This window comes from Nothoprocta perdicaria, unplaced genomic scaffold (genome assembly GCF_003342845.1).
Source record: "Nothoprocta perdicaria isolate Ctin4 unplaced genomic scaffold, notPer1 scaffold_0, whole genome shotgun sequence".
Lineage (NCBI taxonomy): Eukaryota > Metazoa > Chordata > Aves > Tinamiformes > Tinamidae > Nothoprocta > Nothoprocta perdicaria.
The window spans coordinates 485,425-507,140 of NW_020454092.1; the positions used below are offsets into that span (position 1 = coordinate 485,425).

General features: G+C 39.9%; 2 protein-coding genes across 3 annotated transcripts in view; both read right to left on the reverse strand.

The window, feature by feature from the left end:
- RAPGEF4 (Rap guanine nucleotide exchange factor 4) overlaps positions 1-9,627 on the reverse strand; it is a 98,308-nt gene extending 88,681 nt beyond the window's left edge. For both annotated transcript variants that reach the window (XM_026042941.1, XM_026042863.1), the window contains exon 1: positions 9,572-9,627. The gene's annotated coding sequence lies outside the window, so the exon portion shown is untranslated. The remainder of the gene's footprint in view (positions 1-9,571) is intronic.
- LOC112960132 (rap guanine nucleotide exchange factor 4-like) overlaps positions 2,165-21,716 on the reverse strand; it is a 61,083-nt gene continuing 41,531 nt past the window's right edge. Inside the window, exon 6 of the mRNA XM_026054357.1 lies at positions 2,165-2,213. Within this exon, the coding sequence (XP_025910142.1) occupies positions 2,208-2,213 (6 nt within the window). The 3' untranslated portion in view covers positions 2,165-2,207. The remainder of the gene's footprint in view (positions 2,214-21,716) is intronic.

Here is a 21,716-nt window from a genome sequence, read left to right on the forward strand (position 1 = left end):
ACAGTTAACATGTCAAATGAGAAAAGTAGCAGGCAAGTCAAGGATTAAATAGTACCTTCATCAAATAGGACAAGCAAAAATCATCAAGAAAATTCAAAATGCACAGGCTGAGGGGGACTGCACAGCACAGGGGACATGCATTAGCTTTTAAAGCRTGCCACTGCCCAGTCGTTTTGGGACAGCGTGCACGAGAGCGCRGGTCATCCGCTGGAGCAGGCGCCACCAGACTAGGGGCTGCAAAARCTCAATGTCTCCTTGCACCAGAAGTCCCATGAGGAAATGGGACTTGATCTAATTTTGGAATCTGGAAAAAAGACAAACATGAGGAAGGAAGTTTTAAAATATTAGGGGAAAAAATCCTTTCAAAGAAAAAGGAAACTCAAACGAGATGCATTCAAATAACAATAAGCCAGGACCCAGCTACAACGACATGTCCCTTCAGAAACAGCACGTAAGGGCTGCTGGCCCCTCTCTGGGATACTTTTGATGTGAAGCTTATACTTTTGAGCAGGTTTAGCCCAGGAGATTGCAGTTATTCCTCTATGTGCCCAAATGGTGGCCCCTCTGYCTCTGCTGAACAAAGTAGGCACCGAGCTCCACACATCCTCCTTTCAGAGRCTCTCATCTACAGAACAGTCTCTGAAACAGAAATCCAGTGCATTCTGATCCCAAAGAAGATCAGAACAGAGACAAAAAGTCTGCTAAGAAAAGGAATCATARCAAAGAAAACTAAAGTTTCTGGGATAAGCACACAATCCTATTTCCCTATGAGCCTTGCAGCAACACGCATATGCTTTGTCAACTAGTAGGATCCTTTGCAGATTTCAGCATGACTTTTTAGGCCAATTAAGAGGATTTGAGATGAAGTCTTACCCATATCTTGTTAAAGATCAGAATCACCTCAGATAGTTCCCCCAATTCACCTGGTAAATACAGTCTCCATGAGACTAGCTTTCTAAGTCGTCATTTATCTTCTTCAGGTTTTACAAGTTCTTTGGTCAAAGAAATGAAATTAAGATGGTATCATTGGCCAGGTTCCAGTTATGGAAGATGAAATACTCATTACACACTAAAATGGTCTAATTTTTAGTACAGTGATTCTCAAATGGGTGGCAATACAGCTGCATGAATAGTTCAGAGGACAAAGGTTTCCTTTAGTTCTCACTTTCTTCTACCCTTCTCTCTCCCACCACTCATTTTCTATCACTCTACAAACACTACAGAATTTATTCTGAGCCAAAGAAAGGGGAGGATGGCAAGACAGAATTTATTCTGAGCCAAAGAAAGGGGAGGATGGCAAGAGAAGGTTATCTCCTCTTCCTCCTCCTCCTCCTGCACAGTGGCAAGCCAAACTGCAACAGCAAAGAAAGCCAGAGAGAAGAAAAGAAAGGACCTAAAGCATTAGAAAACTACCACTTTTCCTTGAAATCCTGCTTTTCAATGAAAGGTGCTGAAATGTTATAATAGGCAATCATGAGGGAATAAGAAAGAATTTCAACTAGAATTTCATAAAATGAAAAAAGCTCTTTTCCCTTCTTGTATGTGATACAAACACAAGGGTCAATAAAATGTTATGTATAAGAAAAAATCTATATACCAACTTTCTCCCACACTACTGCTTATACACTCTAAGTACAACTTACCAATAAGTACTTCAACAAAAAATATAAGTTACAGTCTTACTTTTAGCTTATCAAGGAATGGTCTATCCTAAACCTACCCTTTTGYTCTATGATGCTCCAGCTCTCTATACTACGATTGATTTTGAATTCATAAACTAGACAAGGCACAGCTGGGTAAATAAGCAGCACAGACAGAACTGTAGGAAGTGGTTATTTATCCTAAATCAACCCTGAAACAGCTCATATCTATTTCTTGGAATCAATGCAGCGCTGGAATTTCAGAGCTCAGCAAGACAATCCACATCTTTACCACAAGTGCTAAGTACAGGCAGCTCRGCTGCCGCTCCTGCCCCTTCCAAAGCGGAGTGACCGCAGTTCTCATGGGGTTAACTCACCTGTGCCGGGGCTCTGAGGCGCCAGTSCCACTGCCCGAGCCGGGCCACTACGCCGTGCTGCTTCCCGGCCCTCCGGAGCGCGCCGTCGTCGGGAAGGCCGGCTCCAGCGCCGYGCTTCCAAGGTCCTTCAGAACCATCGCGGTGATGCTCCGCTCATCTTCCCTCTACCACCGCATGTCACTGCTAAATTTTACCCCTGTAAAATGTTTTTGGGTCTCTGACAGTGAGGCAGTCTCATAAAAGATAAATAACTCTCTTCTTGAGRAAAAAAATAGAATTTTTATCACAGATTGAAGTCAATCGTTCTGAAAAACCTTCTTATGTCGGCTGTTTGCTAGCTAAACTCCGCACTGCTTGGAAGTCATGTGTGTTCACATGACCTGCTAAGCTGGGAAACAGGGGCTGTCTCTTCAATTTGAGCTTTTTTTCTCCTGAATTGTAAGATCTGCCCAGCAATACTTTATTGTACACTTCTGTGTACATGCGCATGCATGTAAGCAGCATGTGATGGTCACTGATTACAACCAACTGCACTAGCCTCTTGATCATCATTCCTTGGGTATTAAATACATTAGTTAAAATTTCAGGATTATTTTGTTTTCCTAAAAAAATTAAAATGCATGTAACAAGCTGCATGTTGCCTTACATGACAGCCACATCATAAAGGAGCCACATATTCAATTTTCATTTTCTCTATGCATAAAAATATGTATACTCATTTAGAGATAATCAATTTTTCTTTTACAAGAGTGTGGATACCACCCAGACCTAACATGGGCTGCAGTGTTTGCAAGACATGTACAAAGGCTGGAAGAGCAGAGTACCAATAACCTGTTTCAAACTTGCACGTAGGTAACACGCAATGCACCATCTAGAAACACATGAAGTTTATAAACTAAAATTCTGTCAAACACTACAGTGGATAAGCACATAGAAGCAGGAGCACTCATTKTAACAACAACATCACCTATCAAAACACAGAAATAGAAAGCTTGTCAACCCCTGGGTTATAAAAGGAACTAYAGCATCAGCATCAGGCATTACATGGGAATTAATGGCCCTTGGCTATGCCTGAGGCAATCAGCTCCTCCCAGCTACTCATTAATCCTAGGAGATACTCTAGTCTTCTCTGGAGCATTAAATGTGTTCCCCTCTGCCTTTATTTTTATTTTTTTATAATAGAATCATTTCTGCACAGGATTTCTCTGCTTAAGATTTTTTTTGGAGCACTCTGCATATACATTTGAGAAAAAAATCCAGTGAATTAGGGACAGGCTGAAAAGCATCAGCAGTGGTCAGCACCTTCAGGAATATGTTCAATTGGAACTAATGCACTCAGATAACAAAGAACCCAAGTGGGGCTGCACCTTTGATCATYTGCTCTCTGTACATTCGAGGTGAGTGCTAGACTGCACTAGCAGCCTACTGTCAGTCTTCCTGTGCTCCAGCTCCTTAACTCCTTCAGAAAGGCCGTGCTTCACCCCTGCTCAGCTTGCTTGTTTTGCAACACCGACATCACCACTGCTGTTCCCACTGCAGGACAAATGTCACAGGCCACTGGGTTGGTGCTCAGCACTTTCAAACCCAGCTCAGATACACACACAAAGTCATCACAGCCATGCAGTTATTAGCACATTTACAGACCTTAATTTTTTTAAAAAAACTTAATGCATCAAATATTGCTTTGACTCCCTCACATATGCTTTATTTTTCCTCACCTGTAAAACTGCCTCTGCTAGCATTCCCAGGCTGCCTCTTGGCATGACAGCACATCACAGACTTTGGGCAGTTACAGCTGCATAAAGTATTGGCTGTTACTTTGAGGTGAGTTTACCAAAAATGCAAAAGACYAAATCCAGACTCAGGATGTTTTCTTCCCTAGAGAACTGCTGCTCTGAAAAATAAATCCATGCGAGTGAGACGCAATCTGGAATCCTGCCACACAGCACAGCAGTAACTCGACGTGACTGGCAACAAACAACATTGAGATCTTTCTTGGAGATCTGACACATTCCAAATGCTCTCCATAACCAYACAACTTTCCCACAGCAATCAGAAATATTATCATCACAAGGTGAGAAAAACAGACTCACTCTCACCCATGTTTAATCTTACAGATCATTTGCAGATTTAAAAACCACTTTGGGTCAAGTTCTCCACTCATATTTATGAAAGGTTTTCCCCACTGAAGCCCTACAATTTGTGCATCCATACCTGGATTAAATAGAGCAGCTTTGATTCCCATAGCCAAAATGCTGGAAATTAAGCATGTTGAAGTTTTTTTTTTAAACTCCTGAAAAACCTAACCTGTGCTTGTATGTTCTCCAGAAGAGGCTGATCCAATAAAAGAAAAATAGTCTCAGTGATTTTCTTTACAATAGCTCTAACAGTTAATTGCATATGTAGCAATGCAGCAAAACTAGCAACAGACATGAAAAAATATATTTGCTACTGCATTAGTTCTGAACTGTTCACAGATCTTTGAATATTAAAGACAGATCTGTACTTAAGGATGTCCCCACTGTAAAATGGAGCTGGCAATTTTATCACTGCTCATCATGGCCTGGGGAAATTACGCATTTGTATGYAATTAGCAGTTTTCCATAGCCTTCCACTGTCTGCAGATTTTCTGTTGCAGTGATGGCAGTGTTACTGGGATGGTTAGCTTCCTTCCCTTCAAAAGCAGATAAAAGCTCAAATGACAGTTTCTGGCATAAGAATTTCTGGCAGAGAAACAAAATAGGAAATGCAGCTTCTGATATGAAGCAGCCCACTCTGTCTGGTCTGCAAGAAGGCTTGCTGCCTTGCTTGGGTATTTCTCAARCTTCCTTGCTGGATAAAAAAAATGTCAGTAGTTAAAATATCTGAAACTTCCTTGTTTTGAGAGTCAGGTGCCTTATAAATTACATTAAATCCTAACTACGAGATGAAGTACTAGCATTTCTAAGAGTTCAGAAAGATTACATTTACACTGTAATGAATGGACTGGGATGACAAACATTTCTCAAAGATTGCTAATACTTATTAGCAGTAGTCAATCAAGCAACAATAATGGGGGACTCCTCCCTCAAGAAATTACTCACTAGTTAAAGAATTTCCCCACTGCTTTTGCTCACACCTTTCTGTGTCTCCTTCCTTCCTCCCATCACTCATCTTCCACCCAAGGAGAACAATGGCAGGTTATTTAATGACTTGGTTATCACAAGAAGTTGTCATAAACTGGAATACAAGAAAGGGGGTTTTCAAGAACTTGTGCTAAAAAGTTGTCTCCACCTCTTATCCTGGTAAGTTCACTGGGAGTCACAGAGGTAGGAAAACGGAGTGGAAAAAGCACTGGCAGCCTGTGCTGGGACTGGAAATGACTGGTCCTACTGGCCCCACTTCCCAGCTTGGGAAATTAACTCCCAGGGTCTCCATTCCTGTCACAGGTGCTAAAGGTCAACTCCATAGTTTCTAATGCCCCTCTTCCTTGCATTGACCCCCCTCTGCATTGCTCRGATATTTGTTTGGATTTTCAGTACATAAAACACTAGCATCGTGGCACTGAGCCACAGCACAAGATGACAATATTGCCATAATGGGAACTGAGACATCTGAGCAGTCTTCTAAAAATACACTAGCCCCTCATCCATATGGTTAACCAACATGTAACTATTTTCCAGAACAATAACAAAGCGCTAACAAAAACTGTTAGGAGTTCCACCAAATACCACCCAAACCCCAGCACACATTCTAGCCCACACACTTAAGGACATTAAATCAAGCCACGACAGGCTAACTGAAAAACTCGCAGCTCAAAAGGTAAGAAATACCATGATGAACTGAAATCTTTTCTTGCGTTTTATTAATGTATTGCTCTCTGCTTCTGTCTTCGCTAGTTCTCTTCCTGCTGCACCTTGTTCTGTCCGGCCCTGCCTTACTGACCAGCACAAGGGTCCTCTCCATCAGCCGAGACCTAAAGTGCTACTGTGGTGTGCACAGTTACTGAGAGCTGGATTCTACCCATTTCTCACGGGACAGACACCAGTGGAGATTTACTAAATCAGGTGATAAAGGTGGAAAGAACTGTCAGACTGATCTTTTTCCAGGTAACAGACATGCAATGCCTTTTCCAGCTAAATATGGATAATGAACGGCAACTCTGGATTTAATCTTTCAGCATAAACCAGTTTGACTRTATAAGAGGAAGAAAACAGCTCTCAAGTTTGTAAAGGAAAAAGTGACAGCTTCACAARCTTGTACTAATGCTCTCTTTAAACAAGTAAAGGGAAATTATCACCAGGAGACCCTGACGAGGGACAGAAAAATATTATGTGCCACAAGTGTATTTATAGCCAAGGCATTGGCACTCTAATCCATCATTTTCACTGAAAGGTAGAGTTATCAGTCAGCCAGGTTCCTTTTGGGAACATATTTCCTAAGTTTCCCTCAAAGCAAGGCGGCGTGGCTGCCTTGTGACACGTGGTTATTGCACTGGCAAGAACCACCAGCCCATTTTGTCCTCAGCAGTTACCTGTCCAGGTCCAACACCGTCTGGTCCCATTCAGCCAACACAGCCTGGAAAACCACTGCTCCAGAGGACTTGCATTTAGCAAGGCTGGGAAGACTGAAAGCTCGGGAGAGGCCTGCCTAGGAAATGTCTTTCCAAGTAGGATCTTCTTCCAAAATAGCTTTAACCATTAAACAATTTTCAACAAAGGTTCCAAGACAGGTTGGAGGACCCACTTGGGATATAAAACAGTTCAATTTTCTTGTCAGCTATAACTGCTACTGTTTACATTATAGTAAGTTGACATGTAAAATTGTCTTGTCTCCTCAATTCAATTCCCTCGAGGGAACCTGTGTTTCAATGACAGCCCCATTCAGTTTGCAGGGCTACAGTACGTGCTCTCTTCACAGCACATGTGGTGCTGTCTGATGGCCAAACTGTTTAGCACAATTTTCTGAGTGTACTTCAAGCAATATTTGAATTAATGAAAGTTGCCCCATGGTATTTTATAGACTGTAGCTTGCGAGTTTTTTTATATAGGAAGCTGATGGTGTTCCAGAATATTCTAGATACAATGCAGTGCATGGAGTAGCAGTTACTGAACTTGTGGAAGGAACCAAAGAGCTCTTACACCTGTGCCTAAAGCAGGGTAGGAGCTTGTCTGGCACACTTCAAATAACTAGAGTTCTTTGGTCTCTCGGTCTAGAGAGAAGGGCACAGGTTGCTTTAACATTTCAGGCCTTTCCTGGGTAACTTTGGTTAACAGCAGCTTTTCCATTAAAATCAGCATGAGCAGGACTTCTATGTTTGCCTAAATACCATCATATAAACAACTTTAATGAGCTGAATTTGGCATTAGAGAGTCACCTGCTGCTCTGAAAGTGCAAGGAATGGTGTCCATTAGTGCGTTTCTCTAAAAGACAAAAAATTCAATTAGCATTCTTACCCCCTCGCCGGCCTCTAAACCTGGAAGTGGAAATGAAGGGCTGGTTGAGTTCTAGCAAAAACAAGCTGACTGCTAACAGTGAAGCCTCAGCACAGCACACACCTGAGCGGGGAGCGTTCACACGAGGGAAGTGCCTCGTCTTGACGAACGGAAACTGCATCCAAAGTCAGATTCAACCTGCCACAGATAGTCTATAACAGACTTTCACCTCTTGAGCTGAAAAGAAACCTTCATAGAAGTGACAGATCAGCCTTGTCATGCGCAAGGCAAWTTGTTATCTAATTTAATCCTGATTCCCTCATGATACTTCATAAAAAAGCCAAGAATCAAATGTTTGCTCTAAGACCACGGTACAAGCTCAGCTATAGTCCATGGTAGCATTTGAAACAAGCTGAATCATTAACTTCAGCAAGGATTATTAACAAATTATGTCCAGTCACAAGGAAAAAAATACTTGTTTAATCATATTTGTAAGCTAGAATAATCACAATCACCTGCAGTTCCAGATCATTATTTTTCAAAGTCMGACAATTTAAGACACTGGATTTCCAATGGGACTTCAGCTTCAGGGCCAACCACATCTGAGAGCATGAGCACATATATRTGTGTTTTGAAGTCAAGTAAACTCCCTGCTTGAACCACAGTTCACCTGCCAGTTGAAGCTGGGTATTTGTTCTGCTGAAAAGAATGAACATCCTTTTTGTCACAGAGCCTCCCCTTCCCCTTTCTAGATTTCCACCTCTCCTTCTCAGTTATGTCTAACAGTATCTAAAACCTCACTTAGAGTGGGTCTTAGCCAAAACGAGAGTATCRGTATCTTAAGACTCAAAACTGGCCAACACTGAGTATTTCTATTTTTGTGAAGGGGCCAACATACATACAACTATCCACAGATTTTTCAGTCGCCATGAGCAGAAATCTTTTGTAGATTAAACTCAGGCTACTGGTATCTCTAATCCATCTGTTACTATATCTGCCACAGCTCCAACACAAACATAACTGCATGCCCTGCTGTATCTTTTCACTTAACTAAGCAAGTTCCTGTCACTGAAGAATCCTTCAGCCATTGTTTTCCACACTCCATGAATTTGTTTGAAGCCCCCACTCTTTCATAAAAATACTCAATTAGTCAAAACAATAATGCTTTAAGTGCTTCCAAATTTCCCCCACTGTCAGAGCACATAACTTCTGGATTTTCCTTTCTCTTTCCCCGAAGTTGTAGGGAGACATTGAGATACCATTTCAACAGCTTTTATTACAWACTCTTTGAACAAAGCACCTTAATACACGAACAGTAAAATCCCAGCTTTCCTTTCCATTTCCCCGTGCATTATTTAAACATGCTGCTCTGCATTCTAGTTAGGATATTTGTGGGCAGCAATCAACATCTTTATAGTCTCACACAGCGGGAAGCGGGGGCTGCCCACTTAGTTTCATACATTTGTTTGCTTATACTTGCCTCAATTAAATATGATAATCTAATTTAGTAAAAAAAGAACTGAAATCAGATTTACTGCAAAAACTTTTAAAATTTAATTTTCAGACTCGCAATCAATACTTATTCAGTTTTCATGTCATCCCTGCTTTCCCTTTTTGCAGAAGCTCAAGTGACATTAAATTAAACAATTACACAGATTTTAAAAATTGTCAGAAAATAACCAGCTGCACTTAAATCAAGAATGCAGAAAGGTCCATCAAAAATGTTTTTATGAGTTTTCTTAACAGAAAGAATATAGTAATGCAAAATTTCTCATACTAGAACTAAATATATTTGTGGCATTTTGTCTCTCAACTCATTTTGAAATGCAAGATGACAGATATGAAGACAAGACATCTCACTATCATCTCACCCAGAACCTTACTCAATTTTTAAGATATGACTGTTAGGATTAAATATTAAAGCWTCCTCAAAGAAAGCATTATGTTGAGGCATGGTAATACTAAATAAAGCCTATTATCATTCACAAACACAAACACTATCAAACTATTACCTTCTTAGTGTTACAGTTGATTCTATTATATTTTCCCTAAATTTATGCAAAATAGTWATATAATCTTATCTCAACATGCTTAAAACAATAATTTCAATGAGAGAAACAAGAAAAAGTCTTAAACTTACATTGACGTGTTATTATAGGTCCTGCACAGCACGTAGCCCTAAGGGTACATTTTAGTTTTTTTATCCATGCTCTGTTCTTGTTGCTGATGTGACCACTTAGGCACATGGTCAAGTTGCAATCAGCTTCCCTCTCAGTGATGTATGAGAGCTCTGCTGATTTATCTAGTCTTCCTGCAGCAGATTAGCACTAATGTTTCTGCTTCTGCATCCTACCTTTCTTTAGCTGTAGACTCTGCATTATCATTGGCAATCCGAATTAAAGAGACAGYGAATGTAGCACAGATCGTTTTTTCCTCTGTGAAACAACTGCAAAGCATGTTGTCTCTCACAAGACCATCACTTTTTATCCACTAAGCCTCATCTTCAATATCTTTGATAAGAACAGTACTGAGATGTACAGAAAAATGATTCCAGTAAGTCTGCTATAACCTCTTAATGATTTATTCTATTAAAGGAGTATTCCCCTATGCAGATGGCCCTGGGCAAGAGACAGCTGTAATACAGCAACACTTCAGCCAAAAACATGGGATTTTCGCTTTGTAACACGAAAGTATTATATGTCTGCAGTGAAATTCCAGTTTATCCCAAAGTAGTTGCCAGCATGAAATAAATTAGTAAACAGGGATCCTGGCAGGGGAGGGAGAAGGCAGTGGCTTAAAGGTACTTAACATATAAAGTCATTTGAGTAAAAAAGTCACAGTGTACATGTGCATTATAAATTCCTTTTTTTCTACTTAGAACTAACATATTTTACACTATGGATTTTTGAATTCAGCTATTAAAAGGACTACAAAGAATCTGACTGAACCCTAAAGTTACTCTTTTGACTTTCCAGTAAACAAATAGTATTTTAGCTGTAAAATGCAATTGTTAATTCATGATGTTTTCAATTCAGGACACCAGGAGACACTGCTATTTAAATTTTCATAAGGACTTTCAAAAATATTTAGGAAAAAAATGATGTCTTAAGCCATCTATTCTTGAAAATTTGAACATTCTGACAAGTTTGYTCACTGTCAGAATGACTCACATCACTGCTGCTCTTAGCAGTTACCCCTTCTGATCACAGCAGTATTCCCCTCTTTACAAAACAAATGGCATATCTGAATATTCAACAAGAACTACATGCCACTGAAACAGTAGAAACATTTGAATAGCAGAAAAAATCCAGGCACTTAAGAGTCCTGTTCTCTTTTTATTAGTAGAATTCATTTTAAATGAACATTACTTGTAGTAAGCTAAGGTAAGCATGAAAAAGTGAGAGAATAAAAATACAAAATTAAAAAATAGAAAACAGAAAGAAAGATAGAACTGACTTTCCTAATGAGACCAAAATAAAGAAGGATAATTTCTGTTCTAATGTGAAATCCTTTAAGTAAGTAGGAGGCAGTATCCATTTCAAGGTACTTTCTGGATTTTTACATGGATTTACGCCTACCACAGAAGCACAGAAAATACGAAAGTACTATCCACAGCCATTAGTAAACAATATTACAAAGGCATTTTGAGATCTGGATCTTGAACTTCACACTACTTCCCCAAGCCTCCCCAGTTATCCTTCTCTGTGTGCATTGTTGGGAATGCAATGGGCAACTGTGGAATGGGCAACTGTGGAATGGCATCCGGAAGCCAGAGGGAGCATATCTGAAGGAAAGCTACCCCAAAAGCGTTTCAAAGCACTCCCAGTGCTGAGCTGCTGGGATCTGACCATTCCAGCCTTCAAGTGGCAGCTCCTTGGAAGTCCCAAGCAAACATTTCATGAGTCTGAGTTTGGGAAGTCTCGCTGGGTGACAGATGCCCAGCACCACTCATTGCAGGAACCGAGGCCAACTTGTCAAAAAAAGTCCTCTTTTTTGAGTCCACCACCTCACCTCCAGCTAGCTTCCTGGGAATCCTTCTCAGGACTCGATTCCCAGTGGAAAGCCTGGCTAATAAGAAACCACTTCTCAGCTCTCATAACTCAGCATAGTGTCCTAAAGGAATATATCTGTCTTGCATCAAGCAGTCCAGTCCCAACTCATCCTCCGGAAAAGTGTACCACAAAACCAAAAAAAAAAATTAAAAATTCACTGCATCAGAGAGAAGACAGCTCAGGACTAACCTTCCCAAACAGACATCATCACCAAAAAGGAGCAACTTGGATATGTCAGGAAAAAGTGACAGCACTGCCCCAAATATGAGGGGAACATGAATTGCATGGACACTTTTCACTAAGAAATGAAACAAGCTCTGGACCCTGTGGTTTCACATAGGTCTTGGCAGTGCTAGAGAAAAAGGTGTTAGTCAGAATATTGAAATCTGGGCTAGAAACAGAGGTCTGGAGCTACTAGTTTAAGTACATGCAGAAAGTGAGCCTAAAAGGTAGGCATCTCCACTTCAAGCATCCCAGGATCTTGCCTCCAGGCTCCRAAGAGAAAGTTGCTTTTGATCCTCGTTGCTCTAATGGCTAGAGAGCAACTTCTAAATTACAGCCAGACTGCATTAGAACCCATCTATTCCCAGGCAGCACTGCCCTTTAACTGATTTTTTTCCTCCCTTGAATGGTCTTACGTATGCAAACACAGTAAACATAATTCCTGTCAGCTTTCACATCAACACACTGAACAAGATGGGCTCCTTCAGCCTCATGTAAAGCAGACACTCCACTCCCTTGCTTTCTCTCTACCTAYCCAGTTTCCTAAACACAGCTGACCATAACTACATATACTGTTTACTGCCAGTTTTAGCACAGCAAACAAGCTATGGTTTTAATACAAGATTGTCATAAAATGTAAGCCTCCTAGCACAAGTTTTCTGCTGCATTGAGACCATGAAGGGGGAAACAACATTAATCTGCATTGACTGACACCAAGCAAAAATACACACACAACACTGCCAGTCACCCATTTCCTTAATTCCCAATTTACTGAATCAACCTTTGTACCAAATCTTTGGTTTGATACCAAATTCTTGCTCTCTTGACAAAGTCAGTTCCATATCTATTCAGCAAGTACAGATAGAACAGGCACCGTACCACCATTTACCACTAAAAACATCATCTGCCCTTCCCAAGCCCTCACAGTTTCCTTAAGTGTTACACACCAGAGAGGTACACGACCCACTGATACCTCAAACATGCAAGTGGATCTTACATTTCTAGAGGAAATTACTCAAGGCAATTGGGAGTTTAAAGTCAAACAAGTTATCATCTATAATTGAAAACACGCAAGTAACTTTTAATTAAAAGTTCTCTACTGAAGACCGAACACCTTGCTAACCTTGCTAAAACCTTGCTAAAATGGAAAATAGTTAATTGGAGATAATGGAACAAAACAGTGCTAACAAGTAAAAATTGTTTTGCCAAAAAGCATTTCTTCAAAATATGCGTGCTTTTAAATGTATTTCTGATTTATTCTTCATTCAAAGTGCACTTCAATTACAGGCAAAAAAGTATTTCCAGGTAAAATTGTAGGTTCTCAAAAATCAGTGATAAGATAGCAGGGTGCTTATTTATGCAAATGAGACTTAAAATGTCAAATAGATTAAGACAGGCAAGGAAAAATTGGGGGGGGGGCTAAATTATCATTAAAATGATTCCTAAAGGGACACCTAAAATCAAACAAAACTGTGCAAAACTCAGAGTCCTGCCACAGCTGCACAGGGGGCCTGGGGAAGGGCCAATGTCCCTAGACACCAAGTGTGACAGGTTAAGGTAATCAGGGATAAGATACTTTATGCTACTGAAAGTTCCTTTTTACACTACTGAGAGCTCCTTTGAAACTCCTCCTTGAACTAATCCACCATTAGGCTAACTATACCACATGCACACACACCAAAAAAACACCTATTTTCCCAGGCTAACATTATGACATTTTTCAACACATCTCTTCCAGCAAAACTTGATCAGAGACCTCACTTTAGTGACTAGAAAGACCATATAACCACATAAACCCCATGTTTAGGAAAAATAAATCTGTAGTGACATTTTAACCTCAAGGATATATTTCAACGGTTTCTTTGCAAGAAAATCACCAGTAAACTTCTTAAAAAAAGAAAAGATGTGATGGTATTTGAAATACTGAGCTCCCTGAAAAACAGGGGAGTCTGGTGACCGCCAACTACAAAGGCCACAGTRTGGGCTACACAAACAGAAAGGATGAAGAACAAAATAGAAGACGTTGCACAGTCACATGGACTGCAGCACTCCCTGAATGCTGAACATCATGCTGAAAATCCCTGGAAAAAGTTTTAACAGTAGCAAGCAATGAGCTTGCATTTTAATGACAGTTTTGTGAAATGTCCTCTTCCACTTCCTCCATCAGACCAGACCACAAGTTTAAGACAAAATGAAATAGAAGATGACAGTTCTCTTTCTGCCTGGCAGCACCGCTTTAGAGGTGTGCTAGCCTAGGTTCCCCTTAAAGAATCTTTGACACGCTGAACCTGTTAAATATATATTTAATAACCAGAGACACAAACTAGCTTTAAAGACTTCCAACCTAGCCAGATGAAATAGCTTCCTTAACTGAAGTACAACGACCTGTTCAATGGACAGATATGATCCTCAGGAAAGGATGTCAAACTTCTGCAAGCCCATCATTCAAAGGCATTGCACACTCAGCAAGCCATGTTTTAGACTACATCTACACAAAATATTAGAAAAGGTCAAAAACATGAATTTTGGTGACAAGAACTGGGAAAAATTGCTTGGGTAAAGGTAGGTAGCTACACTAGGCAAAGCAACACACCATGACATACATCAGAAGTAGGATGGATTTCTTACTCAGAAATGAAGTATGAAGAGAGGCTCTCGTATGAAGAGAGGCTGAGCGAGCTGGGCCTGTTTTCTCTGGAGAAGAGGCGGCTCAGAGGGGATATGATTAATATGTATAAGTTCAGGAAGGGAGAATGCAGGGAGGAAGGGGACAGGCTGTTCTCACTGGTGGCCAGCGATAGGACGAGGGGTAATGGCCACAAGCTGAAACACAAGAAGTTCCGTCTCCAGGTGAGGAGGAACTTCTTTACTGTTAGGGTGACAGAGCAGTGGAACAGGCTGCCCAGGGAGGTTGTGGAGTCTCCTTCTCTGGAGGTCTTCAAAACCCGCCTGGATGCCACCCTGTGCCACATGCTGTAGGTGTGCCTGCTTGAGCAGGAAGGTTGGACTAGATGATCTGTAGAGGTCCCTTCCAACCTTAAATATTCTGAAATATTCTGAAATATTCTGAATGCCATGAGTTGTTCATTAGATGGACTATATTGATATGGGACTATACTATATATAAGTATACATTACATACCAAAATATCATATATATTCCTATATCATTCTATGTTTGTGATATGGAATAAGTTAAAGTATGTAGGGTTTTTTTTGTTTGTTTTTCTTTTTTTTAAAGTCTGGATTTCAATTCAAGTTTTGTGATGCTCGCTATATTTCTTTCACTTCCGTGTGTGGAAAGAGATCTCTGCAAAGTTTGATTCCTACACCTACCCTAGAATCTCAAACCATAGAGTTTTGAGACAGAGCAGTTTCCTCAGAGACGTACACTGTGAACCAGGAAGGCCATCAAGCACTCACTAAAGAGCTAAGAGTTCAAAGAGGAGATAAACCTTGTAATAAAAAAAAGGCTGAAAAATAAGCTAAGGTTGCTTAGCATTATTGTATTTTGGAAATCAAAGTCACTGTGAGAACAGAARTATTCATCAAGATGCCCAGGACAAGCACTAGGTTTGCTGAGCAGGCAGAGAAACAAGAGCTACTTGTTTCAGACATGTCACAGCAGTGAGCACAACACTTACAATCAAGCTCTGACAAACACATTCCCCTTTAGGGATCGAAAACACTTTCACCTGCATGTTTACAGAAACACTGCAAAGGAGGCAATTCAAAATAAACTTTTGTGACTACTCTGTGAGCATTCCTATAAACCATTTTTACCAGGCACTGAAATCAAGTTTGTGTGCTCTGAATGTTGCAGCTTCTCCAAAGGTGCACCGTATATTTCTGCTATATCTTCCTGACCTTGAAGTTCCCTGTGCGCAGTAGTCAAACACTTAAGCAGAGAACAAAACCTGCCATGAAACAATGTGGGAAATGAGTTTGATTCCTTCCTCTTGGCCCTTTCTTGCAACACTCCATGTATTCCATGAACACCAGAACATACCTGCAACATGAGGATGCAAACACATTATCAAAGCAACTAACGGTATTGWCTGTGGCAACAGATCTCTCAGTATTCTGTTTTATTTAATGCTATTTATAGGAGACAAATTTAGAGAAATATTCACTGTATAAGAATCTCATGGCAGTGCCAATAAAAAGCTTAATTCATTTYCATTTGAAAGTTAACGGATGTGCGAAAACCAAAACAGAATAGGAGGTGCACCAGTTCACACTGAAGAGAACTTTGCCCTGGGACAGACAGCAACAACTCAGGAGAGAAACAACAATCTGTTGGGGTTAGTATTAGACATTGTTATCAGTGGCTTTTTCTAATACAATTTTCCGTCTTTCAGCTGCAAGTGAACTTCACATTGATTATGGACCCTCCTAGCATGTCAGAACAGTGCTGAATTCCTTTATTTTTCATCCACGTCACATGCATGGGACAATTTACAAYAGCACTAATGCCACTAGCTACTTCAGTTCAAAAAAGGCTGTATCTGGCCAAAGGTGCTAAGTCACCTTATAATTCATTATAAAAACAAGAATACTTAGAAAGTACTTCATGAGTCAGTCAGTGCTTACTGTACTTGGATCAGTCCTTTTCTTTGTTTTTCTTTTAAGTACTAAGTTAATGAAAGAGAGGAATGGAATAGTTGTAGCATACTTCACTAATAGCCATACTTGAATATTAGAATGGTACTTAACAGCACCACAAYAACTCATCTAAAATATAACCAAAGATGACTTCAGAATAACTACTGTCAAGTAAATTAAAAATTGGCTAAATGACTGCAAGCAAAAGGTAATAAAATAGGGCAATGCATAGAAAGAGGTAGCTGCAGATGTACCAGGGCACTGGAAATTGTGTTGCCTTCTATAGCGGCAGAATTGCTTAAAGTTAATTACAACTGAAGTAATAAAAGTCATCAAGAGCTTAGGAAACTTTTTTCAAGGAAAATTAAGAAAAGTTAAGTGATGACAAAACAGACATGACAACTGTGTGAAAGTATATGATGAATATGAAAAYYGATGACAGAAGGAATTGAGAACGAAAGCAGTCCAGACAAGTACTAAAGAATGAAGCCTGAAACCAAAGTTTGGATAAAAATTAAATTTGTAAGCAGCCCATGCTGCACTTGGCTGTGGGCTGTTTCTCTTAATGCAGCACCCATCCACAAGCCATTCRGAAAAGATACCTACCTTGAATAGACAAACTACTACAAGAAAATAACCAGGGAACAACCTCCCTGGAAGGGAGGTCAAGAATTCACAGCATGACAAATTCCTTCCATCACTGCCAGAAAATCAGTGTAACTAAACAAGTTTGGGGAAAGAATATCAWGCTTTTCTATGTACTGTCATCAACAGGTGTAAATATAACTTGATGGGACTCCACTATCTTGTGGGAAGGCTCCAAATATATGGATCTATGCTGCTGTGCTCTTATGCACAAGAAGTGACAACATCTGCCCCACTTCTCCTGTGGAGCAGTTTGTGATTAATGTCTACGGTGAAAAGATGAACACTGATGCAGCAGTAAAACTGCAAAGAAATAGGTCTTAGTACAGAAACTTCAAAATGCAACACAGTATTAAACATTAATGCAGCAGATGCTCTACTAGCAACCTGAAAATAAACTAGTAACACAAAGATTTTCTTSTCTGTAGTATCAAAGGAATAGTATACAAAAATGTACATCAAAGTATATTTGATAGTAGTGAAAGCCAATATGTTGATATTTATTTTCCTCATACTGAAAGATCTATTTTGGGAAGTGTCACATGCTTGGCATTTCTTAAAGCAAATTWTTTGCACAAAGAAAGCCATTGAAGACTCCTCACTTAAAAAGAACATATCTAATATAAAGATAGAATTCTTTACTACTTTAACAGCTTTAAAAAAAACAAAAGGGGTTGCTTTTTCCCCCTATGTAAAAAGATTTCTACAGTATTACTAATTTTAATTTGTGCATGTGCTATGGCATTATCAGATAATAAGATACACATATGTAGACGGAAGTGAAGCAAACCGTTTCAGCAATAAAGATAGACTTTTAAGAAAAAATCAACAAAAAATGTTAAGTGGCAAGGACAGCAGAACTGTAAGCTACAGGTTCAYATTAGCTGGGCATGGAGATCAACCATCAACCATTGTCAACCACCTGTTTCACACTAGACATTTAATACTATCTGTGCCTACACAGAATATGTTAAAACATGAGCTTTGCTTTGGCTAACCCAGGAGGGACACAGGCAAGTATAAAGTAAATCACCATCGAGAGCGCAATCCGCAACAGAGCAAAAACATTAAGGGTTGTTTTTGCGGGTCTATTGTTCTCTTATGTTTCAAAGAACAGTGGCAGACTAGTAGTATTACCAATCATGTTGTTRAAGAATGACAGAAACTAACTCATGGTCTGCTTTTGGATATCACCACCATGTATTACAATTCTTTCCAGATGGGATGAGAATTCATCTAACCAAAGACATTGTCCAGTTAAAGGACACCAAGAGAGGTAATCACCYAACACTCCGCAATGATACTTGGGCTAACAGTATGGAGACATGTGTAAAATTGGAGAATTACCGTGAAAAAAAATCTGTATTCCTGCCCTTGCTAAGGCTTGAAGCATTTCCAGGATTTTGCGTCCCAGCTTTCAAGTCATACTTCATTCTTCAGGGTACAGARTCAGCAATTCATGCAAAGCATCACTACCCATTGGCTGACCTGTTGCATGCACCATTTTCTGAAGTCGCACCAAATCATTCTTCAGAAAGGTTGAAAGACTGAAAAGCCCTCATTATCTTGTGATAGCATTGAAGTCTGTTCCTTAAAAAAAAAAGAGAAATTTTTTTTTTTGGGGGGGGGGAGGGGGTGGAAATCAAACAGAATTAACTACCTATATGAAACAATCAATTCACTGTAGGAAATACATGCAAATACAGACAGGAAGACCCTGCAAGGATCAGAATTTCAATGAGAACTTCCCCTGCCACCTCAAGATATTTACTACATAAGCCATAGCACAGCAACAGGGCAGACAAGTGTTCCAGCTATAATATGCCCAGATTGAAGCACAGTTCATCTTTGAATAGGCATTATAGAAAATGGTACCAATGCTCCCTTCTGAATAATCAGGTATACTCCTTCAGTGTGTTCAGAATCGTATCTGCTTAATTGCCTGCCCTTTCATCTTACTTTATTAACTCTTTACAGCCACTACCCTAAGTGACAATACAAATCTCATCTACTTCAAAGGTGAGAGAGTTATTTCATAGCTCTGACAGCCCCTGGTTACCCAACAGACTCTAAACCCCACAAATTAAATCTGAGGAAAAATGCCTAAAAAACTCTGAACCAAAGATCAACAGAACTGGCATTAAACRCTAGCAGGATCAAAAGCAAAATAACACAGAAACAGAAACCACATTTATAAGTCCATGGAAGAGCAGCATACTAGAAATTGTCACAAAAGTGACAGCAGAGGAAAAGGCCTTTGAAAAGTGTTTCATGTTTTTAAAGAGGATACAGGATGGAAGGGTATTGGCAGAAAGAAAGAAGAGAGAAAATAAGCCTGCACTGAGCTTTTAATCTTCCCTTAATTGTACTGAGAGTCTCCAGCATTATCCCCAGAGAGAATTAAGCATAAAAGCYTAAGTAACTCAAACAAGTTCACTTATAACTCTATTCTTTCACAACAAGGCCGTTTGCAGAAGGACTCAATTTCCAAAAGGAGGTCATACCAAAAAGGAAACAAAATAAGAATCACACAGTATGGCATGAAGATAACAAAATGATGATCCTACCAAAATGTTTCCACTAACTTGTATTCAGAAATATGTAAATAAGGAGAAATRAGCAGAAAATGGAAAATTAAGTGGTTAATACTCCAAGGAAGTTTAGCTTCATAGCCAGAAAAGATATTTTTCCAAGGTCAAAAGCAGATGCGGAGTGCAAAATCAAATAGAARCTGCTGAGGAACTGATCAGAAGTTAAGGCTTAAGAAAGGTGAATTCATATYAATCAGTATTAAACAGGATTGCATGGTTTAATTTTTAATGCTGATTATATATCACCTTCAAGCAAACGTTGCACAAGCCTGGCTTAGAGCTAAATACTGCATATCAAAGGTCCACAGAATTTTATCATTGCAATTTCAAGTGAACAGAGGTAATGTTCAGTTAGATATTTAGCATGCAAACTTATTTATGGGGTTCGGTTTTCTTTTAACCTCAGTATTTAAAGCTGGAGAAGTTATATTATGCAGAGTTCAGAGAAAATGCACACAAATAGTATTGTCTGATCCCAGATAAGTTGAAGGATAAAAATGAGCCTTCAGCATCACCATAAAAACCCTACCTWGGACAACTGCCTGAGAGAGAAATTAGGTATATATGTGAACTCTGTGAACATCCACTCACAGTATTTAAGTACAGGGAGTACATGCCTTTAAAAGGACATCATATCATAATGTCCTGTTCTTGAATATTTGTGGCATAAACAACCTGTCATCACAACTTAAAAAAATAAAAGAAATACCTTGTGAACAGGTTGTTCTATAAAACCCCATGAGATCATGCAAAAGGGTCTGCTGTCTCCTCGAGGCAAGTTCCGGGCTCGTTTTTTCACATTCCCCATGAGCAGATTTCCAGGAATTTGGTAGCTCACAGAGCTAATGGGATTGCAGCAACATCCATTAACCCCTGAGAACCGCGTCGCAGTTCCACTACTCAGGCAAACAAGGCTGATGCAAGAACAGACACTAGATTATTTTTTAACATCTTTCCCTCCTTGACATCTGCAACTGGCCATAATCAACGGAGATGACAAGCTGGGCCCTCTAACTCTCATCATTCCCTGCCCCCGGGAGATAGGCCACGCTCACTTCCCAGCCTCTCCTCTCTTCAGGCAGGCTGTGTACCACAAGGGCTTGCAGGGCTTTAATACAGTTTACCTGAGCACAGCGCCGGGTTCACCAAGCTGTTGAGCACTCCCAAATAACCAYGCGAGTGATCCCAGCCTCCCGCTCCCATGGCACGCCAGCTATGTAAGTAGATAGGAACTGTCACAGAAGGGCAAGAGGGTAAAGAGGATTTACACTTAGTGCCAACAGCTTATGCTGCTCTTGTATTATGTAGGAAAAAGGAAGCAATTACTAACTACCTGGGCTGAAATCCCGTAACGCTCATTGACTTCAGTGAGGCAGCGTTTCACCATGGATGAAAAGAGGGGAGGAACCAGCCAAAGAAAAGGGCAAGTGCTGGACCTTACAGATCTATGCCCAGGAAAAGAAACAGCACCTACCAGAAGTGTTCGAAGGCAAGCAGAAGGCATCATCTCTTTGAGCTTATTTATTAATCCACAGTGCTAAGAATTTGATTTTGTCTGCTTTTTAGTTACTTTGCATTTTAAGTTGTTGAGTGCCCCTTCCTTAAGGAAGGAGAAATCCCCATTGTGCTAAGCAGGTTCTATAGGTTAAATTGTTCTTTCTAGATCAAAGTGATCACTCTTACAATATTTTTACAACTTTTTAAAATAAATCAGGCAATCCAAAAAGTTATCTAATCCAATCACCTTGCTTTCTCTGCTAACATGCAAGATCTTCCATTGCCTCAGATGTTGTCAAAGATCTTTTTTTAATGCCAGCAGGTTTAAACTAATGGATTTTTAAGATGACAGTGTTAAAATACATCTATTGATCCAATAAATGGATCACATTATTTGCCTTAGYCTTTCTGTAGCATAAACAGAAAGCCTCTTTTCCAGTGTAGCATGCAAGCATTTGGAAGAAATGCCTTGGAGGATCCCACAGCTATACCTGTCACTGGAAAGTAACAACAACCTTGGGCTAAATAAAAGCTTCTAAGGGATGACTATTTTTTCAAGAAACTGGATAGTCTCAGGATACACAGTTGTGAGAAAGAAAGGACCYAGGGGTGGTTTGGGAAGAGGGAAGGAGTAAAAAACTGCACCACCCATTCCCRACACAGAGAAGCACTGA